The 14759-nt window shown below is 34.3% G+C and overlaps 2 protein-coding genes across 2 annotated transcripts in view; both read right to left on the bottom strand.

Moving 5' to 3' along the window:
• Positions 1–242: 242 nt before the first annotated feature.
• LOC131613826 (uncharacterized) lies at positions 243–7631 on the bottom strand. The gene is made up of 13 exons (XM_058885465.1): positions 7117–7631; positions 6835–6966; positions 6583–6711; positions 6227–6382; positions 5914–6116; positions 5687–5776; positions 5199–5589; positions 4122–5035; positions 3149–4030; positions 1871–2089; positions 921–1781; positions 631–820; positions 243–528 (listed from the first exon to the last, which is right to left on the bottom strand). The coding sequence occupies exons 1-13, from the start codon at positions 7629–7631 to the stop codon at positions 243–245; spliced, it is 4968 nt and encodes a 1655-aa protein (XP_058741448.1).
• A 2714-nt stretch (positions 7632–10345) lies between these two features.
• LOC131611625 (uncharacterized) overlaps positions 10346–14759 on the bottom strand; it is a 42084-nt gene continuing 37670 nt past the window's right edge. Inside the window, exons 3-12 of the mRNA XM_058883560.1 lie at positions 14109–14184; positions 12528–12795; positions 12228–12446; positions 12014–12104; positions 11732–11864; positions 11445–11602; positions 11238–11358; positions 10982–11152; positions 10827–10895; positions 10346–10732 (exon numbers count right to left, since the gene is read on the bottom strand). Coding sequence (XP_058739543.1) covers positions 10517–10732; positions 10827–10895; positions 10982–11152; positions 11238–11358; positions 11445–11602; positions 11732–11864; positions 12014–12104; positions 12228–12446; positions 12528–12795; positions 14109–14184 — 1522 coding nt within the window. The 3' untranslated portion in view covers positions 10346–10516. The remainder of the gene's footprint in view (positions 10733–10826; positions 10896–10981; positions 11153–11237; positions 11359–11444; positions 11603–11731; positions 11865–12013; positions 12105–12227; positions 12447–12527; positions 12796–14108; positions 14185–14759) is intronic.

Here is a 14759-nt window from a genome sequence, read left to right on the forward strand (position 1 = left end):
AATACACAATAATGAGTGTTATTCCTAATTGATATTGACTGTCTCAAAAGAAGGTGTAAACTTCAATATTCCTTACAAAATATTATAACAAAAAATTTGCAACATGAGTCTTCATAATGTAGTGGATGCTAGAACCTGAAAAGAACAAAATAGTCAAATGACATGTCCTAATAATAAGTAAAGAAAGTCATTTTAAGTTAAATAGTATGGAATGGTCAATAATTACAAGCAAAACATACCTTTCACAAGTTTTGGAACACTTCTTTGAAAACAACGTTAGTGGTGTTACACATTGGTTCTATATCCTTATCATGAATAAGAATCTTTAATCCTTTTTTTGACTTAACTCTTGAGATTGCGACATATAATTGACCATGACTAAAAACCTCTTTTGGCAAATACAAACCAACATGGTCAAGAGACTGTCCTTGAGACTTGTTAATAGTCATGGCAAAGGAAACCATAATGGGGATTTGGCGTCTAACCAATTTAAATGGCCATGGTGACTGTGATGGAGACAATGACATCCTAGGAATATAAATGATGTAACCAACATTTTTTCCAGAAATGATCTTAGCTTCAATGACATGAGATGCAAGTCTGGTTACAGTGAGTCGTGTACCATTTCACAAGCCTTCAGACTGGTCTAAATTACGCATTAACATTATTGTGACGCCAACTTTCAACCTAATTGAATGATTAGGCAATCCAGAAGTTTTGAGAACATTAAGGAATTCAGGTGTGACATGCTCATATGCATCAAAGTTAGTAGCATCAGATTTATCTATAGAATCGCTACTGAAGTATTCCTTGTCTTCTCCTACAAAAGATGCAAAAAGTTCAGCATTACATAAATGATTTCGATCAGCAAGTAATTCCTATGTTGCAGCACAAAATCTAAATAATTAATTATTTGTTACTTGGAAGAAGGTTTGTGATATATTTGTTGATATCATCAACTACTTCAATTGTTGAAGCTAAGATTGCACGACTTTGGAGATAGTCCGAATCAAGATAGTTAGGAATAAGATCAGGGTAGGTATCCTCCACAATTGCCTTAATGGGATCGGAAAAGTTTGAAATTAAAAACTCATCTAGAATACAAATATCAGCATAACCATCATTCGGCTCACACATGGTCCCATCCCCAATACTTAAAATCCATTCTGAAAAGCTCCTAATGTCATCAATAGTAGAATCACTTATACCATATTGTAACCGCATGTTCTTTGTAAGCTTCAAGACTTTACAGTGGTCCCAAATATAAGAAGAATTGATTGTTGCATGGATAATATCAGATCTAGTACCTCTTGGTATAACGGGGAGAATTTGTCTGAAATCACCACCAAAGACGACAACCTTACCTCCAAATATTTGTTGAGATGCATTAGGCATTCCACTCATAATATCTTTCAAGGATTTATAAAGAGATTCAAAGCAAAATTTGTTAGCCATAGGAGCTTCATCCCATATTATAAGATCGGTCACCTTTAGAAGCTCAGCAAGATCATCTTTTTTGTTAATGTTGCAAATAGAATTTTCTAAAGTAGGGACAAGAATCTTAAACCTAGAATGAGCTGTTCGGCCACCTGGTAACAATAAACTTGCAATCCCACTTGATGCAACCGGCAAGACAATTTTTTTCTTAGACCTAAGTGCAGCCGATAAAGTGTTCCACATAAAGGTCTTACCAGTTCCTCCATAGCCATATAAGAAAAAGACCCCACCTCGTTGCTTCTCGACAGCATCCATTATTTCATGAAAAATGTTTCTTTGTTCATCTACAAAATAGAGAAGCATGGGAAATAACATGAAAACAATGCAAATGCATATATTCTTATAATTACTTGGTTAAGTAGAGTAAGATTACCTGTGAGAGATGAGTACAAATTAGCAAAACATTGTTGTTGTTCATGAACATTGTATTGACGTTCATCGTATAGAAGTCGGTTTCCTATAAAGGAAACAACAAAATCCTTGGGATATGGCATTGGCTTGAAATCTTTCAAACTTTTATTATTGTTTTGTAATAGTGTTTCAATAGCCATTAAAGTAAGTTCCTTTAGCTCCGTATCAGTTAGTGTCAACCCTACAATCAAAAAACGTATATACTGTTAGAATATAAGTTCCTGATATTTGTTTTATAATAGTGTTAATTAAAATTTTGAATGGGAAAGTTAAAAAAAAAATGAGAGAAAATGTTTGAAATTTGTAGTTTAACAATGATTAAGTAAATGATTTATTATTGTTCTTGATGATAAATAAAAATAATTATTGATATATAATAAATGGTTTTGTATTAAAAATATATTTAACCAAAAATATAATAATTTTAATTAAATATCATATAAATTTGTGATTGCCTTTAAATTTGCCTTAAACATTAACTTGTGTTAGGTCAACACTGATTGTTACTATTGGATGCTAGTTACTGGATTCATACAATTAAACTATAATGAATACACTATACTCTACTAATCTTTCTTATAAAATTATATTGGAGTATTAAGCTAAATATAATTTCTAATTAGGCTAACAGTATATAAGCTAACAGTATATAAGTTCCTTGTTAGAATATAAGCTAAGTTAATGTTACAATGTATGCAGACATTATATCATTTGTAGCTCCGCAGCACTTAATATTATAACTACACACTGCTAGTTTGTAGCTCCGCCTCAAATTTAGGGTACTGCTAGTTTAACCTCATATGAGAAATTGTTCCATTTAATTCTTTTCACTACAAACTGTTAATATCTTAGCATACAGAATTAATAGCATTTAATGCATGGTGGGAATAAAATCTTACAAGAAGTTAAGAGGAAGTACCTTGATCTCTTGCCAATAATCGTTGATCATAAAGAATGCCATCTGATAAATACTTTCAAGTCAATCTCCACACATGTTCCGGTCTATTCATGGATGACGACATCAACATCGTAACAAATAACTTGCGTAAAAATAACCCAGATCCCCAAACATGTGCCTCTTTTATTGCCTCAACAAATTCTCTATCATCTTGTAGAAATCCCATAGCAAAACACGCTCCTCTAAAAGTTTTATGTTTTTTGCCATCAATAGTTTTGATGTCATCATAACATAAAGGGCCTTTTTTCACAGTGAGCATCATCCTTAAATAAAACAATTCACCTGTGCTTTGAGGAACCCAAATAAGTCTTCCAATGGTATACCCTCGTTTCCTTGGTTTCCAACTTCGGCTTCGTTTATGATAAATAAATTTAGAAACAAAGTCACCGTAAGTTAGTAATCTAGCTTCTTCGTAAGTTTTGTTAGATTCAAACCAAGATGTAAACATTGACTCGGTTACACTTGGTTTGAGTAACACATCACCAACTTGCTCATAGTCTTTGTAGTAAACGGAGTTTTCACCTTCCATGTGAAAGTACAATCTCTCTACGGCTGGTTTTCTTCCGTGTATAGAATATGAAAATATCCTCCAACATGCCTCGCTTGGGGAGATGTATCTACAATCCAGATATTGCTTGATCTCGTCAATGTTGTCTTTGTTAGAACCGTGAATGACAGCTGAAATTCGATCAGAACCTTTGTTTATGTATTTGAAAAGATACTTGATAGAAGTACTTTGATTGCACCATTCCATGTTGATGTGGGCATTGTACTTCAACAATAAACTTGGATTGTGAGGAACAATATGACCACTATGAAAGATGACCCCATTTTTTTCAATCGTGTGACCGTTGTTTCTTCTTCTATAAATAGGATATCCATCTTGGTCCACTATAGTGCTCGGTTGAAATTTTTTTGGGAAATACTTGGAGCATTTCCTATCTTTCATGCAAGGTGAATTAACATTTACTAAACCACAAGGACCATGAACCATATGAGATTTGACCAAATTGTACAACCGAGGATGTGTTAAGGGATCGGGCACTTCAGCACTAATTATCTTGTCAATGTCTTCGGGTCTAGGATATTTGTTTGAAGGATGCAAAAAGATCAAAATATGGGCATGCGGCAACCCTCTCTTTTGAAACTCAATGGTGTACATATCTAGCATTCATAGATATAAGCAAATTAACACAATATCATAGTAGTAGTATTAATGCAACAAAGTATAAGAGAAGTTAAAGATCAAACTTACAGGCAAGCACTTTTCCTAGCACACCTTTCTTGGTTAAGTCAGCTAGCAATTGATCAAACTTGATTTTGAATATTCTAGAAATGATGTCCGACCGATCTTGTGGTTTCAACTGAAGAGGACCAAGTACTCTTTGTATCTCAGGCCAATTTGGGTTGCAGGTAAATGTAATGAACAAATCAGGAAAGCCAACTTTGCTACAAATGGCCATACCATCATAATACAATTGATCCATAAACCTACGACCGCCGACAAAGGAGGATGGTAAAAAAACTCTTTTGCCTATGCTTGACCCAGGAGCTTGACTCTGATCACCTTCCTCATTTAGAGACTTGTACTTGGAGACCCTGAGCTTTGGTTGATTTTTTCTAAGCCATTCTAACTTCTCGGATTCTAACATTGTGTAACCATCGCACAAAAACTGTTGGAACAACCTTCTAGAAGATAATAAAGTCTTAGCCTCAGTAAACCTTGTTTGAATGCGAAATGCAAGCCATTCTCTAATGGTAAGTCTATTTCTTATGCTGTTTTCATGGATGGGCAAGTCTCTATGAGCTACATCAGGCCTATAACCGTCTTCACCGTAAGGAAAAATCAAAGGATATTGAAAATCCATGTAACTTGCATGAAGCTCATTGATTCTCTGAAGCTGTCCTCCTTTTGTTTGCATTATGATATCCCTCATTTCTGCTGTGTCAATATCACCGACAACCAAGGCAGCAACTTCAGAAACAGTAGGTTTATTATATACTCTCCCATCTGCGGATCTATTTGAAATTAGTCTCAGCTTAAGGTTTTGACTTTCACCATTGTCTAACCATTGCCTTGCCATTTGAAAACTCTTAGCATGAGGATTGCATTCGTACAACATATCAGACAAATGTTGGACAACCATTTCATCAATGTTTTTGGAGTTCCTGGCATGTAGTTAATATGAAAACTAATTAATATGAAATGAAAATGTAAACCATAAGGCATTATGGCATATAAGATTTGATAGAAATCAATAGAAAAAGATGCTTGTTACCTTCGTCCTTGCATTCTATGATGGACCTTATTCTCCGTGTCATATATATATACAGTTGAGCAAATTTCGGTTTTTGACCTTGTGGAGGTAACAAACTCCCAATTCGATGACATGTTTGACCTTGTATCCTTATTGTCGGAGGCCCGCGTCCATTGTTAAAACGATTGTCCAACTTTGCTCCAGGTGATGTGAAGGCAAACATCATATTGTAAACTCGGATCTGATGTTGGAACTTCTTGCTATCTAAGTTATCATTATCAAACAACAGCTTTGCAAGTACTTTTGGAGGCTGTTCTAGCAATGGAAGTTCTACTTTCCCATTTCCACAACAAAGCATAAATTTCGGATTGGCAGCATTGGAACTTTTGTGCATCCTTTCCTGACACCACATCATTGCTTTACAATACCGACATTCTATTAGAAGGTCACCGACATCGTAATAATCTACACAATAAAATTAATTCTGTTCATTGAGCTGAATAATTTAAAATTCCAAAAATGTCTATGGTCCGTTTAATGCCATTTGATATTCACTTCATACCTTCGGAAGTTTCGCTATAGTTGTCGTGAATTGTAAAGGGTGCTGCAACATCTTCCGATTCTAACCATTCGTCATCTTTGGATAAATATGCTATTATTCAAAGTATGAGAGAATTAGGTGTAATACAAAGATTATCATAAAAAGTGGTGTTGTTTAGAATGTCCATACATTTTAATGATAGCAATAATGATTATTCCATAATGCAAGGACCATAGATTTAAACTTACTTGCGAACGGGTCATAGTCTCTATCCTCTCCAGAGTCGCTCTCAAAATCCAAATTGACGGCTGACGTAAAAACAGGACATGACGGCTCCGGTCTATGATTGGCACTATGTGTGGTTTGTGAGACAGAAGTATCAATATTTCTGTAAGGTTGTTTCTTGGTTTGATCAAATTGCATATTAGGAATGCTCGATCGACTGTCGCTCCTGAATGCAAATAAGTTACGGGAACCACGATATATGTTGTGTTTAGTTTCTAATATTGGGCTATAGTTGGATATATTACAATTTCCATTTAAAATACATCGAACATGTACCTATGTTGTGATGTTGAGTCCGGTGTGTATCTTTGAGACTGTGTTTGTTGCGCATTCGTTTGTACCGCAAACTTTTTGCTCAAGTTGATAGCCAGGTTGGGAACTCCCAATTGCTTCCTAGGCCGACCCTTAGCTTGTTTGTTGTTGTTTGGACAGCTGCAAATTCAAAACAGCACCACAGCAAAATAGTTTAATGAAAATGTCATTACTGTTATGTTGCAATTTGTTGTACAATTCTTATAGAAACATGAATGAAATGGTTATATGAATGGTGATAACAACTTTAAACAACATATTAAACATATAAAAGTTTTAGAATTTGTAATTCATCATGCTTTGTTTGAGTTACGGAGTACAATGAATTGGTTGTCTGGTTGGGATGTGTTGCAGCTGAGGTAGGTTGTTCATTCGCCTCCAGTTCTACTATGTGAGGTACTGCGAGATTGACTCCATTGGTGACGGGATGAATAGTGGCAGTTTGCATCCTTGGGTGATCAAGAAGGAACAATGTGTTATAAATGGATAACTATAAGGACCAGATGGAACATAAATGATGTACTTCTTTCAGCTGCTATAAAAATAAAAATTAAAAGTTTCTAAGTACATACGACATTTTAGGAGTATCTGTCCCAGTCGGATTTGTTTGGATAGGCACATTCTTGCTCAAGTGATTTGCTATATTTGGAACCCCCAACTGCTGTCTAGGCCAGCCCCGTGCCGGCGTGTTCGCTTTTGCTCTTCTGTTATTCACATTTAAAGGAAATAGCAGTTAAATTTATCAAGTTAGTATAACCATAATGCACATAACATAACTTAAACCAAGTGACAAAGTATTGATAAAAGCAATAATTTACGAACATGATGACTAACAAATTATTACTGAAACATACACAATTTGAGATACCGCAGAGACCGGTTTTTTTGCAGGCTGCCTTTGAAGTGCGGTTGTGTCAAGCTGTTTAATTAAATTAGTGTCACTGTTACTTCCTGACCCAATATAAGAAGTTTCTAATGTTGGTGTATTAGATGAACTTCCAAAGTCAAACACGGCCGCACTGGAAGAAAACTTAGACAATAAATTTGTTCCTAAAGTCTCTATATGGGACGTCCGCAAATTTGTTTTAAAACCATGTCTTGATGGGCTTGGTTCGGAACCTTGAAGAAGTCGTGTATTATAAAATGCCTCGTTAGTTAGGTGGGATTGAGAATATTGGTTTTGAATTGACGGAGTCAGGTCGGCCAATGGTTGTCTTGGTGTCATTGAGATAGGCGACACATGATTTGTATCCATACTTATCGGTTGGTGAGGACTATATTTAGGACGCTTTGAACGGTTCTCCTTCAAAACCAAAGATCTTCGCGCTCTTGCTTTTTTCCCAAGTTCATTTTTATCAGGACGTTCCATTTTGCAAAAATATGCGCCCTACATAATATGTGCAAGCTAAATTAGTTGTAAGTACAAACCAACTATAAGTTCACCAAGACAATGTTGCCAATAAATTCTTAGGTTTAAAATATCACTATTTAAGTAAGAGTTATATGTAACTGTTGTATTAAACATATTTTAGAAACATAAAAAACTAAGCTTATGTATTTATTGCAATGTAATATATGTTATCAACTGCTCAAATCTCAACTCAATTATACAATGTTTTAGAACATGGAACTTGTTTGTTTTTTCATTTATTGCAACCAAAATAAATACAAACCAACCTAATTTAATGAGTAACCGACCTGCTGCATCATAAATGAGTGCAACCAACCAAGTTCAAGCTATATATGCTAACAACTCATGTCTTTGTGCAGCAAGTTATATTTGTACCATTCCAAAGTAAAGAATATAAGTTGCTGCTAAGAAACATTGTATCAGTGGCTATTGTTAAAGGCCTGATATAGTAATAAGTGAATCTCAAGTTCAGTTACAGTAATTCTTAACTATGTTCGAACTGCATGAAGTGATGCACAGGCTGTTATTTATCGTCAACCAATAAAACGATAAACCGACAGAAGCTCCATTAGAGGACCACATAACATGAAGGCAACATGTAGAATTGAAAGTTCATGGACATAATTCTGGATTGGCCAAACTTTTCTTTCTCAGTAAGAGCTATATAAAATTAATAGATCCAGATAAATGTGTTTCTAACTGCATATTAGTTACTTAATGTTTTTTGAGGAATAAGTCATGTTGTCATCTAACTCATGTTGTTTGATTTTACAAAAGTATGCTGAGTTATATCACAATGTTGGGCATGGTTGAATGGGGCGGCTTTTCTCATGAGTTTGTTGCCATGCAGAAAAATGGTCTCAAATGGTATATGTTATTCTAAGCGTTTCAGCTATAGCATGGAGTGGATGTCCAGAACAGTTTCAGCTATACGTAAGTAAGTTCTAACAATTATGCACACCTTACTCACAAGTTATTGCATCCATTTCATTGATAAAAAAAATCCAGAGGCTCATATATGATTTCCAACATGTAGTTAAGATGCAAATGCAAAGAACATGAGTTAAGACAAAAGTTGCTCACCTTTTAGGAGAGGCAATATTGTCAACCATGTACTGAGAGTTGGTAATGGAATATTAGTCCAAGGCAAGTCCAAGTTGTCCTACAAAATTGTTTATTGTTATCAAGATAGAGTTAGTATATGCATAAATGGATGAAGTTATTAATAATTTTGATGATTGAAATACATTGACCTAGCATTTACATTAATATTAGCTCTTTAGTAAGTGTTCCTTAAAAAAATCTAGTTCTATTATGCTGCCCTGTTGTGTTATAAAAAGTACTATTAAAATATATATGTATTTCCTAAAAAACAGTTGGGGACTTGTTCTGAAAAGCAAAAGTACCATAGCGAAATTATCCAAACAATGCAGAATTTCAATTGACCATGAGATAATTTAATATAAAATAAGCAATGGTAAATGATGATTTTGGAAATAGACTGCACTCTACAACATGCAGCAGACTTCAACAGTGCCAAATAAATCATTATTCTGAACAAAGGTTTTAATGTGCAGCTGGTACAGGTTTTGATTTTGACAATGTATGTAAAGTGAAGCTGTAATTGTTGAAAAGGTACATGATTTGTGCTATTTTTTATGAGAAGCATATCCCTTACCGTGTTCATGTTATGCTTGCATTTAAGGCTGATTTGATGTTGTACTTTTTGCATCCTAAATGAAGGTAGACTCCAACTCCCAAAATCTGAACCGCAGATCTGTAGCATGGTGCAGCAGAGGTAAGTAGCCATTAGCACATAAATAGTTTCCAAAGGGCAATAGCAAAAAGCAGTAGATAAAAGAACTGAAATAAATGACTTCTAAATGCTAATGAACAAAGACATTCTTTGACTATTATAAAAGTTCTAGTCTGATGCTATTTATTATGTTCCCGCCCAAAGAATAAATTAGAAACATTTTGTATAAGGCTAGTATAGATAAAGCTTTTGTATAAATAAATACAAATTGCTTAAGAGCATATAGAAATATAGGTTTTGCAGTTATTGAGAGAACACAATATTAGATTCTCAATTCTACGGCTGCATGAATGTGTATGTAAATTGAGGTCAAACATAAGTGAATGGATCACATGGTTAATAGAGTAAGCCTCTCTCATTGAAATATAAATTGTTAATCGGATTAAATGGTGAAATTTGAAACTTATTTCCAAGTTCATGTGTAATTTCTTGACTTTGTGCTATTTATGAGCCATAGTATAGAAATACATATTCAGTTCATAAGTCATACAAAGCATAAAAAAGAAGACAAAGTTTCTTCCTAATTGTAGTGAGTGACATTTTGAATGATCAAAATAAACTTTTTGTGGTTAGTAGCAACTCAAGGCTATTGCATTGTTAAAGTAGTTGCTACCTACTGGCCATTAGAAATGAAGAAATGGGAAGCAACTGTTACCTTAGTTTCTGATTTGTAATATAATAGATAGTAGAGAAAAAAACTATTACATAAAATAAGCTTGAATTTGATACTAAAGCTGTATGGCAGCATACTGTCTTGAAGCACAAAAGGTGAATTTGAAACTCAAAGACCTTGACAAATATATAACCAACAGCAAGTAAAAAAAACTACATGGAGTAAACATAAAAGATTCAACTTAAATAGTATGTTGAGGAGTTAAAGTGCATTGTTTCAAGGGCATAGAACATGCATTCAAACATAAAATCAAACTATAAAACACATAGTACTTGAATAGTTTCCTTACATAGAAGGTGTCAAATTAAAAGTGGCATCAAAAAAGATATGGCTTCTGAATGACTCTCTCCCAAATTACTCCTTCTTGATATGCTTAATTTTCTTCCCAGCCTTGGCTTTGGTAGCAGATTGCTTAGGGGTCAGTTCTGCAGCCAGAATGGGTTCATTAACATAGGTTGATGCAGCAACCCGCTTGGCCGGAGTGGAGCTAGAGCTTGCAGTTGGGCTCCCTGAACAGTTTGCATCCAAGGCTGGCTGTGCAGTTAGCTCTAAGTCATCAGAATGTGTAACCTAGTAATAACATTGGAAAAATATTAACATCCAAGATTAATATGATAAACAACCATTGGCATATAATTTCAATTATATCTATGAAATGACATACAATTGGTTGGATTGGATGATCAGTAGGAGTGTTGGATTCATTACCCACAACAGCAGCATTTGAAGTAAGCTGTAAAAAAATATGCAATATCAATACTTTGCTTTATGCCAAACAGTTATGTTTAATAAATTCAATGATAGAAGTTCATATAAAACCTCATTGGGGCAGAGGTGGTTATCAAAAGTGTTGAAAAGGTTGTCATCGTTAAGTATTGCGACGATAGAGAACTGCTCGAAACTCGATTGATACTTGACTCGGAAAACCATTTGTTTGTTCAACAACACATCGAGGTGAATAGGCCAAATCGTAGGATTCTCTTCACCAGCCTATGAACCACAAAAAATGAAATAGTTAAAACCTCTATTTAATCATACTAAAGTATAATTAAAATTATTGGATCTTTTAACTAACCTCCTTCATAACTGCTCGTAACTCCTTTGCACTCAATTTCGTGTAAGGGATAACGTCCTTGTCCCAAAAAACAAAGGTACCCTTGTAGTTATCATACTCAAGTTCAACTTCAACTTTGAATCTACAATAAAATTGAATGACAAAATTTAGAGGATATTGATATAATAGGCAGCATGTTATATAGATATATAAATTAGTTGGGCTCACTTGGTTACGGGTTCGACATTGGTAATTCCGCATGCACATTCAAAAGTTTCACCTTGTGACTTGTTAGATGATCTGCAGCCCGGGCATGACTCAAAAAACCGGCCAAACCTGGAAGCTTTGAAATGTTTTGTAGTTCCAATGGTGGTTGCGAAACAGTCCTAATGGATATAGACATTGATATTAACGAAATTAACATTTTCAGGAAACAGTACCCTAACTAAACTCGGTAAGATGTTCGTTTGTATTGGAAGGAAATAAAGTCGCAACAAACGTGGAATTATATTTACCTTCTTTCCTTCCTTGATTGCACGGATACTTTTGACTTCGTTGAGGTTGGTCCAACTTTTGTTAGCAGATTGAAAGGAAGATTCACAAGTCAAGGACAGCGAAGGCGCATTGGAATTTTCAGTTCCTCCATAGCTGATAAGTATAATATAGTCAAAAAGATATTGTTTTGATAGGGATCAAATACAAACTAATTTAGTATAAAATACAATTAACATTATAAACCGTTTAAATGAACAATAGCAGATAGGAAATAACACTAATATTAAACTAATATAATATACCTTACTTTGAATTCATCAATTTGGGGATGTTCCACATTAATGAGAAGTCTTGAGCCACTCCATGCATTTGAGAGACTCCGTGCTCCAGAAACTGCAAAAGACACATGGTTTTCTATCAAAAGTTCAAACATGATAACCTGAAGTATAACAACTGCAGCCATAGACATGTTGCAAGTACAATAGCAATAAACTACAATACTATACTTCATAAAACCTGTGTTTATCATGCACCACGCATGTGTCAAGACAATAATAGTAGGACCAACCATCTTGCCAGGGGTATTGTAGTTCATAAACTGTTTGCAGTAATCATCCCACAAGGCAACCTCGATCACGTTTCCTTCAATATCACGCAGAGTGATATTGACGCAAGACTTCCTTCCACCACCACCCATTTGCGTCTTAAGCACATCTTGAAAAACACCAATCACATCTACAAAAGGGACTACAATTAGATCTAAAGGCGGTATTACGATAACATGCTTGCAGTATATTAAGTATAGTAGATAGTTACCGTATAACATGTCAGGTTTGTAGCTTCCCTTGAGAAAATCTGCAATAGGGTGAAAGTTGTATCTGTGTCTCGGTATTTCTGGTATTTCCAAATTGGTCATGGTAGTACCTCCGTTGAATAGAAGTTTTAGTGGGTTAGAACACACTTTGAAAGGTCCATCATTGATAACAGGCTCTCCATTATAGAGGGAATATGTTTCATGCTCTTTGACTTGTTCGATCCAATCTTGGAAGTCTCTGCTCCTAGAGATGGCATGAATCCGATCACCCTATGACATGTTTTGATAAAGCAAAATTGTTAAATCCACAATAGTTAGCATATACTAAATTTTATAGGAGCATAAAGTGAAGGGCATATAAAACAGGGATGTATAGTAGAAAAAACTAAATGAAATATATTAAAGAGAAAAAAAATATAAACAGAAACGGTGATAGAGTAACATATATTAAAGTAAATTTAAGTAAATGTGGCTAACCATGAGATCTGTTACTAAATAAGACAGAAACAGTTTTATAGTTTAACAAAGGGCATGAAAAGAAAAAGAAAACCCTTTGTTATCTAGTTTTATTTTTCAACACATTGCTTCTTTAAAAACAGGGATGTATAGTAGAAAAAACTAACTGAAATATATTAAAGAGAAAAAATATATTAAATGAAAACAGGCTGTGGCAAATCAACAGTCCTTGATGCATTAGCAGGTGATTATATCAGTACTATAGTACTCTACTGCAACTTACATGCGCGTGTGACCAATTAGTATCTTTTATGAATTATAACCACTTCTAATAGTATATTTGTTATTTGTAGTTTTATGTGATTGGAAGCTAGTTATTAGACAATTATAATATGATTCAATCAATATTGCAGGTAGATTGAGATCAAACATACAACTATCGGGGAAGATTTTAATCAATGGCAAAACACAAACACTGGCTTATGGAACATCAGTAAGACAAAAATCCTGAGTACTACATCAGTCCTAAAAAAAAGCAACAATCTATTGGTAGAGAAAACTAATTATTTTAGAAATCCTGAGTACTAACCTTTTTCAACACATTGCTTCTTTAAAAACAGGGATGTATAATAGAAAAAACTAAATGAAATATATTAAAGAGAAAAAAGATATAAACAGAAACAGTGATAGAGTAACATATATTAAAGTAAGTTTAAGTAAATGTCACTAACCATGAGATATGTTACTAAATAGAACAGAAACAGTTTTATAGTTTAACAAAGGGCATGAAAAGAAAAAGAAAACCCTTTGTTATCTAGTTTTATTTTTCAACACATTGCTTCTTTAAAAACAGGGATGTATAGTAGAAAAAACTAAATGAAATATATTAAAGAGAAAAAAGATATAAACAGAAACGGTGATAGAGTAACATATATTAAAGTAAATTTAAGTAAATGTGGCTAACCATGAGATCTGTTACTAAATAGAACAGAAACAGTTTTATAGTTTAACAAAGGGCATGAAAAGAAAAAGAAAACCCTTTGTTATCTAGTTTTATTTTTCAACACATTGCTTCTTTAAAAAAACTTTCTGTTTGATTTAAGCATTGTGTGCCAAAAGAAACAAACCTTTCCATCTTGAATGATGAACTCAAGGTGTTGTGATCCTGTTTTTTCCTTAACAACCCACACATCAATAACCCTTATTAGTGTCATACCCCAATTTTTGACCTAAGATACCACCTCATATCATAGCATATGCATCATTTGCATCTCTAACAAATTGCATAGCTTGTGTTTGCTAGTTGTGACTCAGCAGGATTAATCAAGAAATCACTCATCAGTACAAGTAACAATCAACTAGGGTTTTGTTCTCCCTTCATCTCAAATGAATCATCTTCATCAACAATCAACATTTGGTCCTCAGAGATTCATTTCAACAAGCTCAAAGGCTCTGAACCAACCAGCTCAGGGTTTTGACTGAAGATAATATACTCCTGACTTTTGCTCAGGATTTGACCTAATGACTTGGGACATGACCTCAAGACCCCAAGTACATCATTTTAGCCTAATCTATTGGCTCAAGACATCTCCTACACAAGGATTGATCAACAGTGAAATTTCAAATCATCCGATTAGGGTTTTGAACTATCAGGGACTGAAATCAGGGATCATATTTGGGAAACCCTAAAAATCCCCAGGAAGTCAATCAAAGGTTTCAATCATCTTCAAATAATCCCTATGACAACATCCAATGGAAATTACATCCCAATTCAAGAT

Source organism: Vicia villosa, linkage group LG6 (assembly GCF_029867415.1).
Source record: "Vicia villosa cultivar HV-30 ecotype Madison, WI linkage group LG6, Vvil1.0, whole genome shotgun sequence".
NCBI lineage: Eukaryota > Viridiplantae > Streptophyta > Magnoliopsida > Fabales > Fabaceae > Vicia > Vicia villosa.